General features: G+C 43.9%; 1 protein-coding gene across 1 annotated transcript in view; it reads left to right on the top strand.

The window, feature by feature from the left end:
* The window catches only part of pla2r1 (phospholipase A2 receptor 1), a 127,893-nt gene extending 102,582 nt beyond the window's left edge, over positions 1–25,311 (top strand). The window contains exons 26-30 of the mRNA XM_078552245.1: positions 604–765; positions 12,061–12,183; positions 13,336–13,506; positions 17,375–17,410; positions 24,903–25,311. Coding sequence (XP_078408371.1) covers positions 604–765; positions 12,061–12,183; positions 13,336–13,506; positions 17,375–17,410; positions 24,903–25,120 — 710 coding nt within the window. The 3' untranslated portion in view covers positions 25,121–25,311. The remainder of the gene's footprint in view (positions 1–603; positions 766–12,060; positions 12,184–13,335; positions 13,507–17,374; positions 17,411–24,902) is intronic.
* Positions 25,312–26,995: the final 1,684 nt, after the last annotated feature.

Below are 26,995 nucleotides of genomic sequence, written 5' to 3'. Positions count from 1 at the left end.
CCAACAAAAGAGAATCTAACGATCTCCCTTGACAAATGCTGGCCTTGCCACTGATGCTCACATGCCATGAAAGAATAAAAGAAGACCAAGGCCATTTTGACACCCAGACCTTATTTAAATAATACCAGAGAGCGATGGTGCTTAATGGATTGGGACTGGTGCAATATCGCCAGCCAGCAGAAAGTTAAGGGGATAGTTCAAGGTAGCAGAGCACTGCCCTTCCTCCTGCCCTGTCATCACATCTCCCCACCCCTCCCCACTAAATAAATACCTTTTTGGGGCTGTATTCCAGTATAACTGATTAGAGAGTGCATGATGTACAAATACTCAATTATGTCCTCAACCCATAATCTAGTTCCATCTTAGGACAACTATTTGCCTACTGTAAGTAACTACCACTCGAAAAAGTTGAGTGTTTTCACTACCCAATGGCAGATGTCTATAAAAGTGATGGAACCTGGAGAGCCAACATTAAGTAGACAGAAACCAGTTATGAGATTGCTATGTTTTCATTGACCTTGATTTGACCAGATTAATATCGGTCCGTCGGTGTGGGAAGAAAGTCTGTGAATTGAATATTTCTAATTAATCTACTGTTTACAGCTGCAACGTTAAGTTTCCCGGCTAAGAAAATGAAGTGCCCGAATGCAGCTAAAGGGTTACCCTGGATTCCATTCCGAGGCAATTGTTATCTTTTTGACCTGGTTTTATACAATACTTCAAGCTTAACAATGGAAGAAGCTAAAGAAGTTTGCAGAAACCTGGGTAAGACATTCCACCCTGAAAAACATAGCATAAAATCAAATATTCTGTTCATGTTGGTGTAAATTTCAGCTGACATAAAGTTACAGCCTATGTTTTATGGTACTTTTAAAGTGGTGGCAAATTCACAAATGTTTGAATCATCCAACAGTTGTGGATCATGATTATACTCTAATCTATTACACATTTTTGATGTACTTTTCCTGCTGTAAGATATTTATGACAGTAAACAGGTCTAACCCCAATAATTTATAGTCAAGTTGCTCTTTCACCTTATAATCTTTCTGATGTTTTCATGCTCAGGAAGTACAATGCTAAAGGTACTATAATTAGCCTCATGCCCTCCTTTGTGTCAGTGATCTAAAAATGAAAGCTATTTATTTAGTATATTTATTCCCCATCAAATTGTCACTATTAAGCGTGTGTATTCATTTTAATCACCCCTGAGTGAAGTTCCCTTGATTAAGCAATTAAGGGCGGAATTGTCCATTTTAGAAACTAAGCATGGTGGCGAGCCGGTTTTGCAGCATGTTTCCTGCTGGGTGTTGTGGTGGTAATTCACGCCCAATTTTGCGCTCAGAAACTAATTAATTATGTATCAGCGAGTAGCTCTCCAAATCACATGGGCGTTGGGAACTGATTCATCCACCCCGTTGTGACCTAATGGGCTTGAAGGTCTGGGCGCCACATTTAAATGTCACCCGAACACTCACATTCATTCTCTCCAGCCCTGCTGTGTTCCGGAAACCTCTCAAGATGGCTGCGCCCGAGAAAAAATCTGCAGCTAGGTTCAGCAATGACTCCCTTGATCCATCATCTGTGGAGTCCGCCAACACTAGGATGTCCTCTACCCAAGGGATGGCTCCAGGAGACCCACCAGCCTCACCTCTCCAGCCTGGGATGTGGTTGCAAGGGAGATCAGCCCATTAGGCACCCTCAGGTACCCGCCCGAGAAACGCCATTCAGTGCAGGGAAAGAATGAATGATCTCAAATGCTCCGCCAGGGTAAGTTAACCTTCAGCTCACTCCAGTCTCGCACTCTCATAATGGCATCATGCACTCAAAGGGTTACGCTGTTCAGGGATCTCTCACAATATTAGCGGGGAAGACATCAGCACTGTTTGTCTCATGGACACTTTAACATCACCAGCATCTCATCTATCATGTTGCATAAGCTCCATCCTCAGCCCTTACTGGGGAGGGTTAAGCACACACAGTAGGCATGTATGCTCCCCAACCTCTGCTTCATCCCTTCTCAACATATTTCATCCATTTGCCTTCATGCAGGCAAAGCTCGCCCACAAGAAGATGGAGAGATCCCAGAATGGAGCAAGGACGGTCAACATACAGGAGCTATCTGAATTCAAGGAAGATGGCGCCAAGATGGCGGGGAAGGACAGAGATTGCTCCTGTGGGCAAGGCGAGATCAACCTCTCACAGCAAGCCATTACGGATGAGCCCTCCATGAGTTGATCACATCCTGACATTCACAGTGAGTGACATGCAATCTTGTATTCCGCCTGTTCATGAACTAAATCTATCTTCTCTCTCTTACAGGCACCAGCAGGTCCACTCAGACCAGCACAGCCAACATAAGCCCCAGCCCCCAGCCCACCTCAGAGGAGGATAATGGGGATCCATTCACTGAAGACCTGTCACTGTGTTCACCTGCACTCTCCACCAGCACAGAGACACATACCTCAGTCGGTCATAGTTCTAGATTACACTGAGGGTCACTTTCTGGAGAACACCTCATAAACACGTCTCCACAGCAGTCAGAGGCAGTGACAGCCCAGGTCTCTGGCACTCAGGGGACTGCTGGAGATCAGGCTGATTCCGAGTCAGATGATGAGCCTCTGGAAACGGCCATCGCCAACATGCTGGAAACACGACAAAAAGCAGTGGAAAATCAGGTACAGCTGCAAGAGGCTCGACAGGCTTGACCAAAGGATGGAGGAGCCCATCCACATTCTCTCAGATGTCTTGGCTCCGACATGCGGGTGCCTCGAGCTCACCATGGGAAGGGTGGCAGCTGCCTTGGAAACCTTGGTCCAGCAGATCCTGCTGGATTTGCACTCGGTCCTGCACTCCATCACTATAGGCATTGGTGGGATCCATCAGTGACTAGGCGAGGGCAAGGTGTGGGGCACCTTGACCTCCCTCCAGGAGCCTCTTCTCCTCCCTCCAGGAGCCCATTCTCCTCAAGGAATCAGGCAAGGAACCTTGGACACTCACAGGAAGGAAGACTAGCAGCTGGAGACCCTGGGACCATCCTCCCAGCTGACTCCAAGAGTGTACTGATGATCCCAATCCCCTCTGCCTCTGAGCCCATCACCTCCAGCTGTACAGGTCAAGGAGGGTGCACCTGCCCACAGCAGGACACCCAAAGCAGGCTGGGGCCCTCCAGGTCTCAGCTTTCTAGAGGACATCTGCCAAAGTCATCACAGACCACAGGGCGTAGCAGTCAGCAGGCCGCCCCTACTTCTGCTGCGAATGTCGGAGATGTACCAAGACATAGCAGTAAGGTTAGAAAAATGAAGAAATTTCGACATCACTTCTGGGTCACAGGCATTCAATCACCGAATATATCAAGCACCTTTGTAAATACATTTTCTGTACATGAGAATGGTCTCATCATTTGAAAGCATTGTGCACATGCATCTATGTGCCCTCTTATTGCGAGGGTGTGCCAGGCTCCCACTCAGTGATTGCCTCCCTTTGTGAACCTCACATTCATGTCATGTGTAGCTGACTCAATAGTTACTTGACCCTTGTGTTATGTCAGGGAGATGGGTCAAACTCTTTACCGGAAGTGTTCGCAAAAATGCATTATTAACTCCTTAAGACAATATTGAGTTAGGCGTCTTCAATAGCCTTGGAGGGATGGCCTGTAATTGTGTCTCAAAATGAGATGGCTGTCTTCATTAATAAAAACAAAATACTGCGGATGCCGGAAATCTGAAACAAAAACAGGAAATGCTGGAAAAACTCAGCAGGTCTGACAGCATCTGTGGAGAGAGAAACAAAGTTAACGTTTTGAGTCCGTATCACCTGAAGAAGGGTCATACTGACTCGAAATGTTAACTTTGTTTCTCTCTCCATAGATGCTGTCAGACCTGCTGAGTTTTTCCAGCATTTTCTGTTTTTTTTCCTTGTGGCTGTCTTCATTGTTAGTACCAAAGCACAAGACCTGCAGCCATGATGGTCTCTCCAATCATATGCTCATCTCAGTGCCCGCTAAATGTTTCTCACTAAGGTGATGATGACTGCATCAAGTCCTTTGATGCAGCGTTTGCGCTATTGTGCCAACTTTCACTTCCCAGAGCGCATGGATACAGGGTTAACTGCTGACTTTTCCAAAGATTAGGGCCTGGTGAATCATGAGGGATGAAGACTCAAGTCCAAATGCTGAACTTGCTCTTGATATTACTGGTTAAAAAGACCTTTCAGTGCACTGGCATGGCACTAAGGGACAGAAAGAATGTGGCTGTGTCCCGTTGCCTGCACCTTACTCCTCCTGGAATCTTGTGGCTGTCAATGTGGCATGAGCATGTCATTCCACTTCATGCTTTGTCGATAACACCCTCATGTGGAAGCTGACCCTCATCTCTCTCTTCAGGTTCCTGCTGTTCATTGTCCGAGGTGCTCTCAGCCTCCTCCATGTCTCCCTCTGGCAAAGGATTCCCTCTTTGAAGTGCCAGGTTATGAAGGGCGCAACAGACCACGATTATGCGGGACACCCTCTCTGGAGAGCACTGCAGAGCGCCAACTGAGCGTTCCAACATCAGAAGCGCATCTTCAGGATGCAAATGATCTGCTCGATGATGCATCGTGTCGAGCTATGCGCCGCATTGTATCTCTTCTCCGAGGCACTCTGAAGATGATGCAAGGGTGTCATGAGCCACCATTTGAGCATCCATCCCTTACCCCAAGCAGCTAACCCTGTAATTGCTGAGGTGCTTCAAAAATGTTAGGCACCTGGGAGAGACTCGGGATGTATGAATCATGGTGACTTCCAGGGTACCTGATACAAATATGCATGATGTGATTCTGACGATCACACACCAGTTGAATGTTCAGGGAGTGGAACCCTTTCCTGTTAATGAACATCAGGGGCTGGTGCCATGGAGCTCTCAAAGCCACATATGGGAAACCAATTGCACCCTGTACTCCAGAGAAGCCTGAAATAGCTCCAAACTCCAGAAGTCTAGCAGCCTGGCTAGCTTCATTGAATGTGAAGCTCACATAATGATCAACCTTACTGTAGAGGGCATCTGTCACCTTCTTGATACATTTATGTGCTGAGGACTGTGCAATGGTGCATAGGTCCTCTGTGGATCCCTGGAACTATCCGCAGGCAAAAAAATTGAGTGCGGTGGTGACCTTCAGGGGCACTAGCAAGGGATGTCCTCCCAGCCCATGGGGTGTTAGATCCTCCTGCAGAATGTGGCAGATATGAATCACTGCATCTCTTGACAAGCGCAGACATGTGCAGCATTGTCTTTCGTTCATCCCCAGATAGGAACAGTATCTTCGGTAGACCCTTGGTCATGCGAGTTGATGCCGTGGGTTTAACCTCCTAGTCCTCTGATTCTTGCTGGGGCTTCTCGGACCAGTGACTTCAAGCCACACCTCCTCTTGAACCTTGGCTAGGCGGCGCAGGCCCTTCCTCTCCTCAATAAGATCAGTGCCATCAAGAAGGCAGCATTGAATGCAGGCTCCATTATTCAATCCTCCTCCTCCCTGTAGACTGATAGATGCAACAGATTAATGAATAATGGGCAAATGTGGTAGACCTTCCACTCGCAAACCGAAAGCTACTGTCATGCCCTAGAGCTGCGTCTGCGCTACTAGCTTTTTGCTGATACAGCTTTGTAGCTGAGGTGCAAACTAGGCGACCAAGATGCCAACCCTGATACTTGACATTTCAATCCCACAAAAGTTGGAAGAGGTTTGGACGCGTTCATGAAATGTGCCACCTTACCAAAGGCAGTCCTGCAATCTCTGATCTGGTATGCTGATTAAACTCAACTTGTGCTTCAGCAATGACTGGATGCCCTTTGGCCCATTATCCATGCCAACTGGAGAAAGAACATTAGAGGCTTTCATTGATGATCTGGCAGATATGCAGCAGCTGTGCTTCATTTACAGTTGCCTGTATTTTCCAATCCCTCAGATCTCTCTGTTACTCAAATGGAGCAACTGTATTGTGAAGCCATAAACTCCTGCAGTCTCTCGTTAAAGCGCACCAAAAGGCAATGGATTCCAATGGAACTTTCTCAATGAGGAAGTCTCCCTCTTTTCTCTCAGTTCTGACTCTGTTTCAGCGTTGTGACTCTAAGAAGTTTGAGGGTGCCCCTGAAAGGGCCCCTTGGTCCAGCCAATAACTCCTCCCATACTGCCTCACACACACACACACACACACACCTCCACCCCCCCCCCCCCCCCCCCCCCCCCATCCAGTGCAGATTCGTTTCCAGTTTTGATTTTAAATTGCGCAATAACTTTGGGGTTTCAAGATGGTGATGCTGCACTTTTATTTTGATACCAGCTTTGACCCTCCCCCCGTCAGTGTTCGGGTCCCTCTAACTTTCCTGGAACCTCACTATGTGCAGGTAGATCTCCCTCCGGTAATTCTCCAGCCTCCCCCAGTAATCCTGGAGCCCGTTGTCATTGTGGTGGACGTTCCACCCCTCCCCCCGAACCCTGTTGACGCCCCCATGCCCGATGTGAACCCCTCAGCTCTCCATCTTGAAGCTGTATGCATGGTCACACACACAGGAGAGGCCCTCCCAGGAGAGCTTCGAGTACCTCCCCCAAACTTTATTACATTTTCCCTATTTACAGGTTGCAGATGCCTCCCCTAACCATGACCATTCCATCTGCAGCCCAGTAGCAAGCCAGACAAGCCCATCGCCTCTGACTGAAAAACGATGAACACACCAAGCTGTGCCTTATCCCAATTGAGCATATGGGCCTTGCCCCTCCCTGGAGCAGGAGTACGATGTGTGTGCCATGCATAACCCTGTAGCATGGCCTGCAAAACCCCAGGACTGCCTTTAATATCTCACCCTAACTATGAGATGTACAAAGCATCAGGACTGCCTTTAATCTCTCACTCTGACCTCATGGCCCCAGAGCAGGGACAATGACTGTCTTTCAATGAGCTCCCCTGTTCCCTCATGACTGATCACAACACAGTCTCCCTTTCCCTGCAACTCATCCCTCTTGTGCCAGCCTGACACAAACCCCCCCAATCTCCTATTCTGGAACTTGTGTGCATCCCTTCCCAATCATACAGTTCGATTCCCATCCACCCCCTTCTGTGTCTGTGTTCCAGTCTTCTGTGTCGGGCTCCAAACTCCCCACCTTTGGTCTCCCCTCTGCCTGCCATCGTTCCTCCCCCCACACCTTCCAACTCCACCATGCCCCATTGACCCCCATGTCTCCGTCATCCTCTCCTCTGCCCCACTTCCCGGTCACAATGATGGCCTCTGTTTCAGGGTGCAGCCCTGTCTGTGAGCTGCTGCACAGTAGTGTCCTCCCAGAGTATGCAGGCACCCAAGGTGAGCAAATCAACCCTACACCCCGGCCAGTGTGGCATTACACTGCCATCGCTAAGAAACTGGAGCAGCGCTGTTACAGGTAGGCTTTGAATGTTGCACTCACCTCGAAGTCACAAGTGAAGTGCGGGCATACAGCTGCATGCCACTTATTTCCAAATGATATTTAGACCGGTCTAATTTCCCGCTGGCCCGGCACAAGATTGGGAGCAGGAACATGATTCCAGCAAGTAGTGTTTTTAATGAGCATTCATGACATGGTAATACATGCAAATGGCATTCCCAACATGGATTGTGAGTAAACCTGATCTGCCATTGACCTGCCATTAAAGTGGTGAGGGGAAAATTCCAAACTGATTTCCTGCCGGTAGGAATCTGATTTTTGGCCTCTCTCCAAATTTTTGCTTCCGTCCACCACGAAACTCGCCAATGTCAGGACTGGAAAATTCCACTCTAAGATTCCACTGTTGCTCAATTAATTCCTAAGTAGTAAAGTACATTTTGGAGCCCAAGGTTGGGCTTTCTCTCTAAATCTTCCATGCTGTTTGCCTCACTGCTGCCTCTCTGCTCCCACTTACAAATCAATTTTCTCTTGATGCAATTTCCAACCTGACTAAATTTCTGCAATGGCCATCCACTGCAACCTGAATCAACCTCCGTACCATAATCCAACCAGACTTCTATCACCATGATTGCCAAGGCTATTCAATAATGTGTGCCTATCATTTTATTTTCCCACAATTCAACTTCCCTGTTTACTTACCTCCTAATTGAATCCTCTAAGCTTGTTCTGCACAATATTTACCTTTTAAACTTCCCAACTTAGTCTAAAGGATTAGAGCTCATAAAATCGGGCCTGAAACTACCTGCTTCCTCTTCACTGTCACTTCCCAAGGCTGCTACACCTTCATTAACAGAAACAAGCACTGAGCAAACCCAGCCCTAGCATCTCAGGTATACACACTCAGTATGATCTATTTTAAAATATCCAGGTTTCCCTAGATCACTGTTGGGAAACACTTTTCATGCTTTGGGGAATGAAAGGAATTAATTTTTTCACCTCTTCCTGTGTACAAGCTTCTGGAAAAGATATTACCCCAATGACCCACTCTTTGAGGATTGCAGCACTCAGCAGCAATGTGAGTTGAAACCTGGACAGAACATCTGTGATCAGGTAATTGCACATTCAACCCACACTGAAGCTTTTTAATAGTGAAGGCTCAAAACAGCAGTGCTTTTCGTGTCCTGTCTGCAGTATATGATGTGTATGGAGGATGGTCTACTGCTGAGAATATCTAGTATGGTAGCCTGCAAGCCAACCTTGCACTTGCAAGCAGCCATGCTCACCAACCACAAGTTCCCAGTTCATCTCATGATGCTCATCAACAGTCCTCGGCTATACTGGCTCAGCTTGTCATTTTTCTTTTTCATTCACAGGATGTGGGCTTTGCTGGCTGGGCCAGCATTTATTGCCCATCCCTAGTTGCCCTTAAGAAGGTGGCGGTGAGCTGCCTTCTTGAACTGCTGCTGTCCATGTGGTGCAGTTACACCCACAGTGCTGTTAGGCAGGGAGTTCCAGGACTTTGACCAAGCAACAGTGAAGGAATGGCAATATTTCTAAATCAGGATGGTGAGTGACTTGGAGGGGAACTTCCAGGTGGTGGTGTTCCCATCTATTTGCTGCTCTTGTCCTTCTAGGTGGTAGTGGTCATGGGTTTGGAAGGTGCTGTTGAAGGAGCCTTGGCGAAACCCTGCAGTGCATCTTGTAGATGCTACACACTGCTGCAACTGTGCGCCGGTGCTGGAGGGAGTGAATATTTGTAGATGTGAGGCCAATTTAGCTGCTTTGTCCTGGATGATGTCAAACTTCTTGAGTGTTGTGGGTGCTGCGCTCATCCAGGCAAGTGGGAAGTATTCCATCACACTCCTGACTTGTGCCTTGCAGATGATGGACAGGCTTTGGGGAGTCAGGAGGAGAGTTACTCGTCGCACAATTCCTAGCCTCCGACCTGCTTTTGTAGCAACAGTATTTATATGGCTAGTCCAGTTCAGTTTCTGGTTAATGGTAACCCCTGGGATGTTGATGGTGTGGGATTCAGTGATGGCAATGCCATTGAACATCAAGGGGTGATGGTTGGATTCTCTCTTGTTGGAGATGGCCATTGCCTGGCACGTGTGTAGTGCAAATGTTACTTGCCACTTGCCAGCCCAAGCCTGGATATTGTGCCAGTCTTGCAGCATTTGGACATGGATTGCTTCAGTATCTGAAGAATCGTGAATGGTGCTGAACATTGTGCAATCATCAGCGAACATCCCCACTTCTGACCTTATGATGGAAGGAAGGTCATTGATGAAGCAGCTGAAGATGGTTGGGTCGAGGACACTACCCTGAGGAACGCCTGCAGTGATGTCCTGCAGCTAAGATGACTGACCTCCAACAACCACAACCATCTTCCTTTGTGCTAGGTATGACTCCAACCAGCGGAGATCTTTCCCCCTGATTCCCATTGACTCCAGTTTTGCTAGGGCTCCTTGATGTCACACTCGGTCAAATGCTGCCTTGATGTCAAGGGCAGTCACTCTCACCTCGGAGTTCAGCTCTTTTGTCCATGTTTGAACCAAGGCTGTAATGAGGTCAGGAGCTGAAGCATCCTCCTGAGGAAATTTGAATAGCCCAGATGACTTTGCAATAGCCGTCCAAGCAAGGGCTCTTGCTGAAGTGGAATGAAGGCTTGGAGAAGAATTGAAAATACTTAAGGACTATTAGAAGCTATGGCAGCTTTGTACAAATATTCAGAAAATGTTTTTTTTTCTGCATTTCATTTGAAGAACCAGCGTGAAAAGAAGTACCTAAGTGCTCCAATCTGTGATCCTGGCAAGGGGACTTTGCAAATCATCTTGGAATAGCTTTGAATCATAGTCACACAATGTTAACTGCAGCCAAGATAAAGACTAGGATCTACTTAATCCACAAATCCACTGGGACCAGTTGGTTATTGCACCCACCCACCCACCTTGTTTTCTCAATAGCAAAGTATTGTGCACTAGTACTTCCATGTGCACAGGAAGTGCTTATACAAATCATGGCGCAGTGGGAATCATCAATAGGGTGCTGAAAACAACTCAGTCTGGCTTCCTGTACTTTTGCATATGTTGTCATTCCTCTCCGAGGAGAAGCAGCAATAACCAAAGGCTACAACTAATCCTTAGCAAACTTGAACCTGCCTATTACTGAACATCAAAGACAACTGGCGGTGGATGTGGGAAATCAGCAGTACCAAGAATCAATATTGCCCGAGTGGGGCCCAATTCTCAGGTTTCCAAGCTGACAGCTAATATAACCAGGATAAGTGTTTTTTACAAAGTTAAAAGCCAACTCTCAGCTTAGTGCTATGAAAACCAGCTTACCAGGTAACTTAAAACCTCTTTTCTCGGGACGTGGGAGTGGTGAGGCTGGCGCCGGGAGCCAGACAATGAAGGTTGGCAGCCTACATTTTCCTGCTTTGCTCCCCCCAAAATACCCCAAAACCTCCAACACCAGCAGATCACCTTTTCTTAGTCCTTCCAGAAGTTTGAACTTGCTCCCCGATTCCCTGCACCCCAGAGCCAGTACCTTTCACTCCATACAGTACTCGAACACCATAGATCCCCATTCCCCAAGGCTGACAGGCTTGCTTTTCCTCCTAAACTCCGCCACTATTCCAGACCTCTGAGACATTACTCCCAGCACTCATACTTTGACACCCTCTAGGAGTACTCCTATATGACATGGTTTCCCTCCCAATTCTCAGACACCCTATAGCTTCTTTCCAGTGCTGGTTAATTCAGGGATCTCTTCCCAGAACCATCTGTGCTCTCATCTATGGCATCTCACTTTCACTGCAGCCAGGACCTAATTTTGAGCAAAATTTACTGTCACTTGTAAAGCATTAAAGAAACCTGTTTGTCTCTAGAGATCATTGTGAACCAAGGGAAACTTCTTAGTCAGAACTTGTTTGAATGAATCGGATTCTCCATATATAGTGTTTCTTCACCAAGATCAAAAAGCTGCCCCTGCTGTGGTAGACTCTCTGCAAGTTGCCTTACTCAACTTGGGCTTTTAGGACATCTCTCTAGATTTCTTTCCTGTTCCATTGTGATATATTTGTCAGTGTGATTTGAGCTATGGCCAGGAATAGAAGCTACTTGTTGCTATTCGCTTCTCTCACTGCTGTGATGACATTTGAAATGTTTTTCTTTAATCGTTCTAACTCAATATCTGGCCTGGAGGAAAACACTTACTCTTCGAGCATTTATGCAATTGTGGAATACTTTAGTTTACCATTAATAACACTTGATGTATTTCATAACAAGTTGGCCTTTTGACTCCCTTTTCGCCAGACCTCTGTTTACTCTTTTTATGCAGTGATAGGAATATTGACAGCCATGTTAAGCATGAAAGAATCATCAGTTGTCATTTCTCCTGACATTCCACCATTCATTACTCATGGCTACTTTCTTGTAAAGATCAGTGAATGCAAGAAAGTCAGGTCCCTTGATTTTATATTTTCTAATCTTTCAACCACAAAGTAAGTTCAGAATTTTTCTGTGTCATAAACAGTCTTAAGTATTGGTATTTCCTAAAAGAAGTAACTCATTTAGTAAGTTCAACACACACTTAGCAAACAGAAAGACAAGTAGGAGGGTGGTTTTTGCATTCATGGAAACTTACTCTGACCTTTTCTGCATCTTACAGCTACAAAATCTTTTATTTTGCACATTAAAAATGAAGAAGAAAACAACTTTGTTTTTGAACAAGTCAAAACATACAGCCACATTGTAGATGAGATTTGGTTGGGCATCGTATTTGATGTAGCTGGTAAGTAATGACTAAGCATACTTAATGAAGTAAAGTTCAGGATAGAGTACTTTTTATTAAAAGTACTGCCTTGTATCAAAGAAACTAACCATTTCATCTTAAATTCTTGAAAAAGTTATAGCATTTTGTACCTTTTTCAAGATCTACAGTAGGTAGTCAGCATACACAGTTACAATGAGATGTTAAATAGATAAAATAATATTGTGCCTTTTACAGATTTCCAAGCAAATCAAGTAAAAGATTATCTTTACCTGTGTGTTAATTTTATATTTGCCTAAAGTGTATTTGTCAATTAAAACAAAAAATTGTCCATTTGCTCTACACATAGCTGGGCTGGTTCCTAGGTAGCCCCTTCAAATAAGGAGCGGTGTGCAGGGAGTTGTGGTCAGGGAATTGTGAGCTTGCAGCCCCTGACTTTCAGTCCATTTAAATTAATAAGTAAGAAATCAAGCACTGCAAGCCCACAATTTCCCAAGCAGTGCATTTTGCAACTGTTGCTCCTCACCAAGTCATCTGATTGAAGGATCAGCCCTAATTTGACTAAGATAAATAATACAACCATAGGCATCTGAAAGATTCTTATCCCTTTAGCAGGTTTTCGGAAGAAATTTGTATAACGTTCCCTTCTTAAATCATGTATGGTTTTTAGACCCTTTTTGGGCATTGGCTTCAGTTAATTTTCTTATGTCACATGCCAATCTATAAGGGAGAGCAAGTTCTGAAAAATGTTTGTATGCTAGCATTACCAACTGTTTTAGATCCAACCTTGTGTATTAGTTACAGAAAACATTTCTCAATCACCATCAATCACACAATTTTTTTGACAGCTGGGTTGCATAAATCATGGCTGAACTTGCCAAACTCTTAGTAGATTAATTCCATATATTGTTATCCATTTCATTTCAGGGGAGGGAACAACAAATGTACCTCAGGAAAGTGCTTGCAGCAAACAATACTGCCGCCTGCCAACCATGAGCAGTGCTGATGTGATTTATTAAGCTGTAGTCATCACAGGAAGTTGTCTGATTCATAGAATAGCTGTGGGGAACAGTGTTAATATGTGTGGAACAGCTGTATTTGTGTATGCAGTTTTGCTGGGATGTGGCACTGAATATGCTTTGTTATAGTTATCTTCATTATGTTACATTGCAGATAATGCATTCAAATGGTTTGATGGAACCCCAGTAACTTACTCAAACTGGGGTGCAGAAGAACCTGATGCAAATAATTTTACTGTTGGTTTTTGTGCTGCAATGAAATCCTCTGACGGTGCATGGTTTATGACTGATTGTGCTGAGGGTCTTGGAGCTGTTTGTCAAACAGGTATGGAGCAAAAATCTTCAAGGATAGAGCTGAGATATTAAAACTAATAAACCACTAGTTTCGTTAATAAACATGAATTTTACTTTAGCGTTTTAGTAATTTAAAATGATCAGAAGTGTAACCTGATGTATCTTGATATACAAAATAAATTAATGAGGGCTTTTGGCAATTGTGGAAATGTACTCAGTGAATAACTGAGTCATCCAGACAAGGAACATGTCAGGTTCAGTCCCCAGTCTTTGCTGAGCCTGGACAGCAACTAGCCTTGATCTTTCCAGCTGTAAGGAAAATCAGCCAGAATTCCTGCTTCCCTTTGCTCATTGGATGGTGATTTCTGCTGGATGTTTGCATAAAGACAGGATTTGATTCCCACTGTTAATCTAGCCTCCAGAATGACTGTTGAGACTTACACACAAATAATAGCCGCTTAAAGCGAGATCATGACCTGTGAATCCGTACCCCAACAAGGAGTCAAGAGAAGAAAATTAGTGAGAGAGAAAAATAAGTAAAATATAAAGGAATGATCTACAAAACACATATATCGCCTGATTGAAAAAACTGAGGTCTCTAAATTCAGCCAAGGCCTGTTTTCCAAGTGCTAATCATCCTTCAAAACCTTCTGTCAGGCAGACAGCAAGCACATGATCATTGAGTTGGAAGCTCACTGTATTAGCTTCAGTTAATTTTCTTGTCACACAATACCAATCCATAAGAGAGAGCAAGTTCTGGAAAAAGTTTGTGTACTAGCATTACCAACTGTTTTAGATCCAACCTGGTGTATTAGTTACAGGAAATATTTCCCAATCACCATCAATCTCACAAATTTTGACAGCTAGATTACATAGATCATGGCTCAGCGTCTAAAAAACCAGCGCTCACACCTGAAAAAGGCATTAGAGCCTTTGTCTCTGCAACTAAAGGATCTAAAGCCTAAGGCCCCCATTGCATCACTGGTTTGCCCTAAGGCAACTGGCGCCAGATACATTCAGGTAAATCAAGCTACAGCCAAGATTTTAAGATATACTTACTTTAAGGTGGAACCAGGCTGCCGCCCATTCTCATACCACCCTTTTGATTGCTGCCATTCAGGAATTGTAGTTCTAATTCTGTACTGCCAGAGATGTAGCAGGACAAGATTTCTACACCGAGATAAAAGCAAAAAACTGTGGATGCTAACAAAAACAGAAACAGAAATACCTGGAAAAACTCAGCAAGTCTGGCAGCATCAGCGGAGAAGAGCACAGTTGACGTTTCGCGGCCTCACGACCCTTCAACAGAACTAAGTAAAAATAAGAAAGGGGTGAAATATAAGCTGGTTTAAGGGGGGTGGGGGGAGTTGTTGGGACAAGCAGCCAGTAATAGGTGGAGATAACCAAAAGATGTCACAGACAAAAGAAGAAAGAGGTGTTGAAGGTGGTGATATTATCTAAAGGAATGTGCTAATTAAGAGTAGAAGGCAGGACAGACAAGGTACAGATAGCTCTAGTGGGGGTGGGGGAATACTAAACGGTAGAGATAAACAGTGGGTGGAAATACATTTAAAAATAATGGAAATAGGTGGGAAAAGAAAAATCTATATAAATTATTAGGAAAAAACAAAAAGGAGGGGGAAGAAACGGAAAGGGGGTGGGGATGGAGGAGAGAGTTCAAGATCTAAACTTGTTGAACTCAATATTCAGTCCAGAAGGCTGTAAAGTGCCTAGTCGGAAGATGAGGTGCTGTTCCTCCAATTTGTGTTGAACAATGCAGCAAGACAAGGACAGACATGTGGGCAAGAGAGCAGGGTGGAGTGTTGAAATGGCAAGCGACAGGGAGGTCTGGGTAATGCTTGCGACAGAGGTGTTTATCTCTACCTTTTAGTATTCCCCCACCCCCACTAGAGCTATCTGTACCTTGTCTGCCCTGCCTTCTACTCTTAATTAGCACATTCCTTTAGATAATATCACCACCTTCAACACCTCTTTCTTCTTTTGTCTGTGACATCTTTTGGTTATCTCCACCTATTACTGGCTGCTTGTCCCAACAAGCTCCCCCCACCACCCCCTTAAACCAGCTAAAATTTCACCCCTTTCCTATTTTTACTTAGTTCTGTTGAAGGGTCATGAGGACTCAAAACGTCAACTATGCTCTCCTCTGCCGATGCTGCCAGACATGCTGAGTTTTTCCAGGTATTTCTGTTTCTGTTTTTGTTTAAGATTTCTACACCTGTTTGCTCTCACTTCAACTTGTCCAAGATTAGGATAATCTGAATATTAGGGTCAGCTGCCCATGCCATTTATTGTGCTATTTGAATTGCCTATCCTGTGGCCCACTGGGATTTCTGGGCAGTGTTTACCACTGTGTCAGCAGAGGAGACTCGGGTCTTTCTGGCTGAAAGTATAAGACTGCATTTATTCCTTTTCTTGGGGAATCTGAAATTGGACAAACATCTTCAAAAATTCTCAGTCACTGATCTCTCTGCCTCCAATCGACAGCCGTGGCCTTTGAACTCCACGTCATGAGCCCGACTTGTACTGTAGGTCCACTGCTTTGTTCTTAAACTGTTATCTGTACAGCAAGCAGAACTAACTGAACTTCTATGGTTGTACAGCATCCTACCAATCCCATTCCAAAATATAAATTCAAAATGGAAGGTATAAAACAGAAATGATGCTTCCCATCAAAATTTGTCTTCAGAACAATAATGGAGGAGAAACAATTCGGTTATTAACTCCTGTCCCTCAGCTACCACTGCATTAGCTTTCTGTCCTCCCAAGCCAATGATTCCTGAGGCTAGTATATTTATTTTAAAATGGGAATTCATTATGTATGCTTGCTGTTCCATATCTTGTAGATTTTAAATCTGTATTACAGAACTAGATGGCAGTAAGAATACCTGTTCCCTTAATTTGTATCATCTGCATTGTCTTGTTGTGTTAGCATCAATGGTCAATATCTGGGCAAAATAATATAATGCATGCAATTTTCAGTTATGTACAACCATCAGTCTATACATTCTGGGAGTTAAGTGTGATTTGTTTTTTGATATTTGCTGAAGAATTTGGCACAACAAGAATCCTATTTTCCCCATTGGTTGTCTTAATGGGCTGAATTTTCCTGGCCTGTGAAGGTGGGGTTGGAGGTGGGAAGGCCATGAACCTAGGGAGAAGCAGCGTCAGGATGGCTCCCTGATGCATTTGTGCTTCTGGGGAACTTTCCCAGGGGCAAGCTGGGATCATGGTTGGCTGCAAACTCCACAGAGCGGGCAGCCAATTTGGGCAACTAAGACTTCAGATAGGAGCCACTTTGCAAAGGCACCAGTATTTTTCTGCTGTCAGAGTGATCCCTCCCCCACCAAGTACCGTGGCTTTCATTTCGATCAAAGTGGCCTCCCAGCAGCAGACCAAATGGTCAACAGAGTCAAAGGCCCCGTGCCCCTAATTTGAGGCCACAGGGATCAAAGACTGCAGCCGGGTCCATCTCTATTCCTGTGGAGTGGCTTCTGATAGCCCTACAGGCTTTGGGCTTCTTGACTCAATGACTCCTCTGCAGGCACTCAAGGGCACCACCATATTGAGGGGCCCTTCACTCCTTGCTTGCCTTGGCAGTGCCCATCTCTCCCGGTGGAGCTGCTGCCTTGACATATCTGCGGGACCTTTGGGCCCTCAGCCTCAGGAACCTGTCTGCCATCCTTAATTAGGTGGCTACTGCCCAGAAGGGTACAGGGTGGGTGGGTTCAGGACCCCCAGATAGGCCCAACGTCAGTGTTCCATTGTCCACTGGAAAATTTAGCCTAATCGTTCTTAATATTTGATATCTCAATATTTGAGATACTTTATATAAAAATACTCAATAATTTCTGTATGACTTGTTTATATTGCCATTTCAGACTTGAGTGGAAATACCTACATCCCAAAACTGCATGGTAAGTTGCCTACAAATGTGTTTTACAGGCAGAGTAAAAACAAAATGTGTTTTACATTAAGGAAGCCAGATAAATCGGCTCAAGCCTTTGCAAGATTGTCAACTTTAGGAGATCTTTCTGATTAAAACCAGCACTAATAGTTTGCCTAAGTCTGCTGCCCACTTTCCAAGGGATTTAAAAGTTGCTGACAGAATTTTACTAGTTGAAGTTAACAATAACAGTTATAAAATCACACATGCTTCATTACTGTTCGAGAAAAACAAAGATCCCAGAATACAATGTAAATAAAGCATAATTTGGTTCACTCATTCTCATCAGATCAGCAATCCTGATAATATATTGAATTGTAAGACGTAACACACCAAATATGATAAAATAATTGTCCCCCCTTCATAAGGACTGCCACAGGACATCACGAATAATAATTTTCAAATGTGTGCACACCCTGTCTATCGCATGTATGTCACATTTCAAGTATAATATCTTAATATCATCAGTTTTTCCAAGTTACTTGAAGAAACACTAGAGAGGAAATTTCAATAACTATTCTGGTAATGGCAACATTGAGTGTTTTTATAACTACAGAATTAACGAGAGTCGAAGTTAAACGGACAAAGTTTTCAAAAGGAGAGAATCTCCGTGCTAATGGCTACCTTTTGTTCACACATTCAAATTCAAAAGCAGTCTCAATTTATTGACTTTGGCCAGGATTTTCCAGCCCCACCATGGCAGGACCTACCGCGGGTGATGTGGCTGGCCAGCCAAAAGTTAATTGACTATTGGCGAGACTGGAAGATCCCAGTGGCAGGTGGGGCTGGAAAATCCCAACCATTGTTTAATGAAAAAGTTACATCTTAATTTGTTTAACAGTTGCCTCCGTTTGTTTTTCCAACTGATCTGAAAAACAAACGGAGGATGAATTTAAGGAGTGTTTGAGCTGATGTTATTACACAAATGTGATTATATTTTTGTACTTCAGAATGACAATCAAAAAGATGAAAACAGTTAGGTGGACATATAGCCATATTTTCTATTGTTTTCTTTACAACTACAAAGCAATCATTATTGAAAAAGATTTGTCACTAGTAAGGGAAACATACATTTATATATGCAAATTGCTTAATTGTGAAATCTGAAGAAAACAATGTAAGTCATAAACTTTAGGCTCTTTTATTTCAAGTGACTCTTTGATCAAGCTTTTGGTCATCTGACCTCATATATCTCCGTATGTGGCTCAGTGATAGACTTTGTTTTATAATGTTTCTGTGAAGCACCTCGAGGTTTTATTACATTAAAGGCTCTACATAAATGTAGGTTGTTGTTGTGAATGATTATTCTGAATTAACTTTTTTGATATGTTTATGGCTTCCAGCGAGATTGACAAAGAGAAAATGACTATTTTTGACTTGAATATATAATAATCGAATCAATAATTTCTAAGAAGAAAAATTAGGTTTTGTAGATGTCAAACCCAGAATTTTATCTAAGTAATGAATATTACAGCATAGAAGATGACCATTTGACCAATCAGGATTGTGTTGGATCTTTGAAAAAAAACTATCTATTTAGTCCCATTCTCTGCCTTTTCTCTGACCCTTGAAAATATGTTTCAAATATGTATCAATGTTTCTCTTAAAAGTTATTATGGATTCTGCTGTCACCATAGTTCCTATTGGGACAGTCCATGTTTCATATACTGGTGGCGTGGTCTATTTTATCTAGAGAGACTGTAGCCTGACTTGGATAGTTACTTCAAACTGGTTTATTTACACTATGTACACTCTGTAACATGATGAGCTACTAAGTAGTCACACTTATTCCTGAGTGCTGCCTGCTCCTTCTGCTGCACAGAGTCTCCAGCACATGATTGCTGATGTCACTCTTACCTCATGGTCTACATCACTCATTACCATAACTATTTATTAACTCATTACACCACAGTCCACACCCTAAATTTGTGTATTGTTGGATCCCATGGATCCTCGTCACCAGTTTGTTGTGAGTGGTGGCCGAGTTGGTACTATTGATGGAGTTCATCAGCAGACACTTCTTAGGTGGAAACTTCTAGTTTATTTGCAAAGGTACTCAGCAGCAACTAAACATGTGCTTTCACTTCAAACTCTATCTCTACATTACTAACTACTGAGGTAGCCCACGCTACTCTCCTACTGGATACTAAGATCATGTGATCTTCCTTAATAACATTCTTCTTAAAGGTATATTACACATCAGATAAAACCATAATTACCACACCCTCCCCCTTTACTCGGAAATACATTTTATATTTACAAGATAGCAAAATATTTACACTGGTAAGTAATTTACAAATTCAGTCTTTCAGGAGGTTTCCTTATGCGTGTAGAGAGTCTTAGCTGTACAGGTAACCTCCTTTTCCGGAGTTGCCTGAACATCAGGTGCTTCGGTGGGCATCTGCAGATCTGTATCCTCCACTCTTGCAAGAACATCAAATATATCTGTATTGGGTTGAGTTCTCTCAACAGGAAATGCTGACCTGGTCGCTAACACTGGTGGAATCATTTCTTGGTGAATGATTTCTTCCTTAGATGATCCAGATGTCTCCATATGACTCGGCCTTCCACCTCCACGTGGTAAGATAGAGGTCCAGTCACTGCACTTATTTCACCCAGTAACCACTTTGGTCCTTCTCCAAAGTTCTTTACATATACCGTCTCTCCCACGGTAAATTTCCTCTCATGCCTATGTCAGTCGTGTCTAGTTTTATGACTTCCCTGTCTCATTTCCATCTTCCTCCCCTGAATTCAATATTATTAAGCTCAATCTCGTCCAGAGCCACGTTTCATCAACAACTCCGCAGGTGTAATGCCTGTTGTTGTGTGAGAGGTGGCTCTATAATGGAAAAGAAAGCGTGCTGGCTTGGTTACTAAGGAATCCCCAGCTTCTTCATGCATGCCTTGAATGTTTGAACTGCCCTTTCGGCCAGTCCATTTGAGGAAGAGTGATACGGTGAAGTTTTCACGTGAGTTATACTGTTGAGGCTGATAAACCACTGAGACTCAGTGCTCATAAATGCCATTATCAGAAATGACTACTTCTGGTAATCTGTTAATGGCAAAACTTTGACGTAGCTTCTCGATTGTAGCAGAAGACGTTGGTGACTTCACCTCATATATGTCCATCCATTTTGATAGGCATCAACAATGACCAGAAACATTGGGCAGAATTTTGCCCTTGGTGGGCAGGCGGGCCTCATAGGCTCGGCAGCGGGCAGGCAGTCGACCCCCGCCGCCAAAATGGGGCCCGCCGCCATTTTGAGTGGGCGGGCCAATTAAGGCCCGCCCAGCAGTCTGCCCGACGGGAAGCGCTATGAGGAGGGGGGGGGATCCCCAGCTGTCAAAGTGTGCTCTTTCGTGCATGCGCGCGAAAGAGCGCACTGCTCCCTGAGACTAAGTGCTGTCTCAGGGAGATTAGTGACAGGTTAAAAAACTCTAAAAATATAAAAATAAAAACATTATTAACATGTCTACCTCATGTGACAATGTCACACGAGACGGGACATGTTAATAAGAAGCACTGAAACTTTATTAAAGTTTTTAAACACGAACATGAAACCTCATCCCGCCAGTGGATGAGGTTTCATGTTTTATTAGAAGCCCGCTGGGGCTCCTAGCCGGTTGGATGGGTAGGGTCTTTAATGATCTTAATTATCCTGTCAAATGCCTCAATTGGCCTTTGACAGGTCGGCGGGTGGACAGCTGATTTTGCTGTCCACCCGCCTTCCTAAAAATTTAAATGCACCGGGATGACATTGGAGTTCCTCGTCGGCGAGCGGGCCCTGTCCCCAAATCGCCAACGGGAAAATTCTGGCCATTGTTTCCATGAAAGGTCCCACATAATCAATGTGTAACTGCACCCATGGTCTTCTGGCCACTCCCAAGGATGTAACAGAGCTGTTGAAGGTAACTTTTGCAGTTGCTGACATTGCACACAATTCTTCACCAAACCTTCTATTTCGCCATCTACCCCAGGCCACCATAGGTAGCTGTGTGCTATGGTCTTCATTCGGGATCTTTTTGGATGTGTGCTGTGTAGTTCAATTAACAATGGCTCTCTTCCCTTTAGAGGTACTATCACTCATGCTCCCCACAATAAGATACCATCCTGGCTGACACTTCTGCTGAAGTACGGTTTCATTTCGTCAAAAACAGGCTCTTGTGACCAATCTTAAAGCACTTGTTCTCATTCTTGAGATAGGACTGGGTCCCTACTTGTCCAGTCTCTGATCTGTTGAGCGCATACTGGCGATGAATCTAAGAAATTTAACAATAAAACAAATTCTTGTAGAACTGGGACTTCCTCATCATTTTCTTGTAAAGGCAAAAGACTAAATGCATTGGCATTCACGATTTGATTGCCCGGCGAATGTATGAAAATATATATATGCTGCCAGGATTAAAGCCTTATTTGTGTTTCTGTGTCTTCTTTCTACATGCCACCTTCTTTCAAGTGCTGACTTTAATCTTGGCCTTTTCATCTTCAATATTGGCCAGACTACTCTCAAATGCAAGTCTGACTTGAGTGAGCTCAGTGGTTGAGTCTCCCAACATTTCATCATCTGTCTGCTTCTTAGAAAATTCTGCAACTTTTGCCTCCAAAGCCTCTTTGGCTTCATGTAGTTGATTCTTCAGCTGTTCCATCTCTTTTTTTGTGTTTGTTTGCTGCCTCCTGGAAAATTAAGCATTGTTGTGTCTTCTCTGCCAACTCATCCTTCAGTTTATTCAGAGAAGTGTTGAATTCTTTCTGTTTCTCTTCATATTTTTCCAGAGGTACAATATTAGACCTAAGAGAATCTTGTAGTGTATGAAGGTCTTCCAGTAGGTTTTCTTTTACCTTTCAGAGGTTGCTCACTTTGTCTTGAACTCTGTCCTTAAGCATGGTCTCTTCGAGTTCCTTCTGCTTTCTCCCATGTTTTGGCTTAAGACAGCCTGCATTTCTTCAGGTTGTTGAGTCTTTACAGACTTCTTTTCCAAAGCAGAAACACTTCCTGCTTCCTTTTGGAATCTCAGTGGCCACTCAAGGTTGATTTCCCAAAGCCAATTTCACCCTAGGAGGCTTGGTCCTCTGCCTCTCAGTGCTAATGCTGATAGCTTTACCGATTGGGTTCCATAATGGACAGTTACTCTACTTATGCTTTGGCGTAGATGTCTTCACCCATTTTTATTTGGACAGTGGTTTCTTCTAAATTTATTTGATGTTGACCATTACTCAGATATCTGAAGGTATGTTCCCCAATTACTGTGGTGGAACCTCCTGTGTCCACTTCCATTCTAACACGTCTACCATTCACTTTCACTGTTACATATATTGCTTCTGTCTTTCCAACTTTCAAATTAAATAGTGAGTAAATATCTGAATTTGTTGCTTCAGGCTCTTCTACATTGTAGATCTCACTGGGTTTTCTCCTTTTTTGAAAAGTCTGCTTGATTCTTTCCTTGCACTGTCTCATTATGTGTCTATTTCTATGACAATAAAAACATTCCATTTTTTAAAACTGCCAATCATTAAAAGACTGCTTGTTTCCACCTCTATTGAAATTATTCCTTGTTTTTACTCTTATGTCATTTTTTTCTCATCTTCCAGCTAGTGGGGGCTGTTTCCCGCTTCTCGGCAGAGTCTTGCATTTTCGCGCCTTTTTTGGCTGGAGCATCCCTCCCAATGTGGAGGACGGCGCCATTTTGCGCACCCTGTATGGCTTTTGAATCTCTTACTGTGCTTTCCATTGCCAGTGCTATCTCTAGCGCCTTCTTGAAATCCAAGTTCGCTTTGGACAACAGTCTCTTCTGAATCGTGTCCTCGAATCTCTGAGCATGTCATTTGGGGCTGCACCAAACTCATAGGGCTGGATTTCCCTGTCGGTGAGCGAGGCCCACTCGCCAACATGTAAAATGACGCGCGGTGATGTCGGGCGGAACTCCTGATGTCACCGCGCCCCATTTAAATTTTCCGGTAGGCGGGGACGCAGCAAAATCAGCTGCACGCCCGCCAATCTGTCAATGGCCAATTGAGGCCATTGACAGAGTAATTAAGCTAATTAGTGGACCAGCCAGTCCAACCTTAAGGTTGGCGGGCAGGCCAGGAGCCCCGGCGGGAATTAGAAAAAGCATGAAACTTCATCCACGGGCGGGATGAGGTTTCATGTAGGTTTTTAAAAATTTTAATAAAGTTTTTGTAAAGATTATGGACATGTCCCTACTCATGTGACAGTGTCACTTGAGGGGACATGTTAGGGAAATGTTATTATTCTATTTTTAGCTTTTTTACATTTTGAGCCGATCTCCCTGAGGCTGCACTTACTCGATTTTGGGATTTCCCCCCCCCCACCCGCCATCTGCACAGGGTGCGCACAGTGCTTCTGTGTGGATGCCACGCTGGGTGGGCCTTAATTGGCCCACCCACATAAAATGGCGCTGCGCCCCCGATTAGGGGCGCTGATCAGAAGTGCGCCTATGCGCCCCCGCCCTTCAACTTTGCCCTCGACGGGGGGAAAATCCTGCCCATAATGTTCCATTAACTGCTTCAAATTTGCCATATAGCATGTAACTGTCTCCCCTGGGGCTCAATTTCTCAAGTTAAACCTTTACCTTTGCATCGTTACTGAGGGCTTTGGCTGATAGTGGCCCTTTAGGAGGTCCGCCAGTTCATCAAAATTCTTTGAATCTGAGGCACTGGGTGACACCAAACTTTGAATCAAGCCATAGGTTTTATTCCCACATGTACTTAAGAGAATCATCCGCCTCTTTTCCCCCATAATTTCGTTTGCTTGGAAAAAGAACGTGAGATGTTCAGTGTAATGAGACCAATCCGTTGCTGGATTGAAAGGATCAATTCTTCTGAATTGTGGCATTCTGAGAGAGAATTACTTCATCGATTTGAGCGGAAATGCTACTTACAATTACTGTGCGAGGTACCGTGCCGATTTATTTTCTCTTGATTCCTTCTGCTAAATTTGTTTTATCCTCGTCGCCTGTTTGTTGTGAGTGGTGGCCGAGTTGGTACTATTGATAGAGTTGATCAGCAGACACTTCTTAGGTGGAAATTTCTAGATTATTTACAAAGGTACTCAGCAGCAACTACACATGTGCTATCACTTCAAACTCTATCTCTACATTGCTAACTACTGAGGTAGCCCATGCTACTCTCCTATTGGATACTAAGATCATGTAATCTTCCTTAATAGCATTCTCCTCAAAGGTATATTGCGCGTCAGATAAAACCATAATTACCACATGTATACAAATATATAGTACGTTTTAAGATTTTTTTTTAAGAGATGTGCAGCTTCTGCTTCATTTGGGATTTTGCAATCTGTTTTATTTGCACTCATTTTATCACCAGGAAAGCAGACAATTCCATCTTCTTTTCCAAAACCATTACTTCTATGTAGTTCCATTTATTTTTGTTAAAATGCAGGTAATTGGATTTTCAGTAACCATTGTTTTTCTTCTTCCCACAGGATACCAAATAGGAAGTGCAAAAATACTTGAAATTGTGATAGCATTGGTGGTAATTGTGATCATTGTATTGGGTGCAGTTGGTTTGTGGTATCTGTGGAAGAGGAATCAATCTTTCAGATTCTCAGGAAATGCATATTATAGGCAGACTACCCCTGAAGGTACTGATTGCGATGGAAATATTCTTATTTCTGCACTTGAAAGGAATGGTGGAAATTAACTAAATGGATTCATACACCTACAGTACAAGAAAGGCTCATTGGACTTGAGTTTTTAAATAATGGATGTAAATGTTGACTCAAGATTCAACGATTAATGCTCATTTAAACATAGATTAAATCATTGTCATACAATGTGGACACAGTTTTCTGCACATTGTGCATTCAATATAGGGATTTTATTCTTATCCATTTTTCCTAGTCTAAGCATCAGGCTTTAGTTGAAGAGCCTGTTATATTTACATGAATGGTACAAAAGCTTCAATTGTTAAGTATTGTAAATGGAACATTGTATTCTAGTGATCTAAATTTTGATAACTTGATGTGTAGGTATCCATGCAGCTGGAAATACTTCTGCCTCTTGTGTTGGGTTATTAACATGTTAGGAGTTTAATGCAGCTTGGTGGAGTGAGAACCAGGGCCGAGGGGGCTGTCGAATTGTGCAGGAAGCTGTTTAAGAGGCCCCACGCAGGGTCTCTGGACCGAATTATGTGGGCAGTGGGAGGGAGTGAGGTGGCGATGCCAGATGGAAGTGGCAGGAAGGCTTGTTAAAAAGGCATTTGCATACCTGTGACTGGAATTAAATGTAACTTTCTGAATTTAAACATGCAGTGCATTGGATCACGGCCCATAAAAATCCCCAACCATTCATAGTGATGGTATCCAGGCAAGGTCTCAGACTTGGGAGCAGGGAGCATCAGCCATTGTGGAGCTGCCTTCCTTGAATTGGAAACTTTCATCGAAAGGGGAGAAAAGGCCAGCAAATTTGCAAAGCTGAGGGGAAGTTCAGAGGAGCAGAGGGACATCTAGAGGACATTCCCTCCAAGGGCAGCAGCCAGTTAAAGGGGGAGTGGTCGAGATATGGGACTCATGCACCTATCCTCCTGGACTCCTAAGTGATGGAGGAGAGGTGCAGAGGAAGTGTGCACCTGGCTTCAGAGTTCCCAGTGCCGGCGCAGCAGCAGCAACAAGAGGTCAAGGTCACAGAAGAACATCATGGGGAACGACAGCAAGAGGGGCCATGCCACATGCCAGAGTGTTCAGAAGTTCCTTAAACTATCTCCAGATGTTGGAGCAGCAGTGTCAGAGAAGACTGTGTCGTCAAGGAGTTCATCACTGACCTCTGTGTGATGCTGCAGGATGACCTGTGATGGATGGAACTGAGTAGAACCCAATGACAATGGTGCTGAAAATCACCGCAGCGCTGAATTTCTGCACATCCAGTTCCTTACAAAGATCCACCAGGTATATGTGCGGGATATCCCAGGCAGCTGCACACTGCTGCATTAGAGAGGTGATCTATGCCATGTTTAAGAGGGCTGGAGAGTTTGTGCACTTCCGCACTGACCCTGATAGCCAGGCTGAGTGGTCTGTTGACTTTGAACGTTTTCCAGGTGTACAGGGTGGAATTGATTGCACCTATGTGGCCATCAAAGCTCCCTCAGACCAGCCTGCAGCCTTAATAAACAGGAAGGGGTTCACTTGATCAGTGTCCAAGTGGTATGCAACCACCTGAAGTGCATACTTCAGAATACAAAGAGCGATGTGTTATGGGGGATCATCCTCTCCACGAGGTGTTCTCTTTGGAACAGGATCCCAGGGAACAGTGCTGAGATTTTTACTCCTCCTGACATACATAAACAACCTTCCCAACAAGTTAAAACAAGTTTAAAAAAAAACCGAGGTGTGACTATTTGCAGATGACTGCATGGTTTATGCATCAGAAAAAATTCAAGATCATATCAATTCACTGCAAGATGATCTTTTGGAATTGCAAAAATGGCAGCTCAGTGGGAGATGGCATTCAATGGCAAAAAGTGCTGTGTCATGTGCAATACTAACAAAAAGGATCCATCAATAGATGGCTTTAAGTTCTG

This window comes from Cetorhinus maximus, chromosome 11 (assembly GCF_964194155.1).
Source record: "Cetorhinus maximus chromosome 11, sCetMax3.hap1.1, whole genome shotgun sequence".
NCBI lineage: Eukaryota > Metazoa > Chordata > Chondrichthyes > Lamniformes > Cetorhinidae > Cetorhinus > Cetorhinus maximus.
This window is presented reverse-complemented; position numbering and strand designations above follow the sequence as displayed.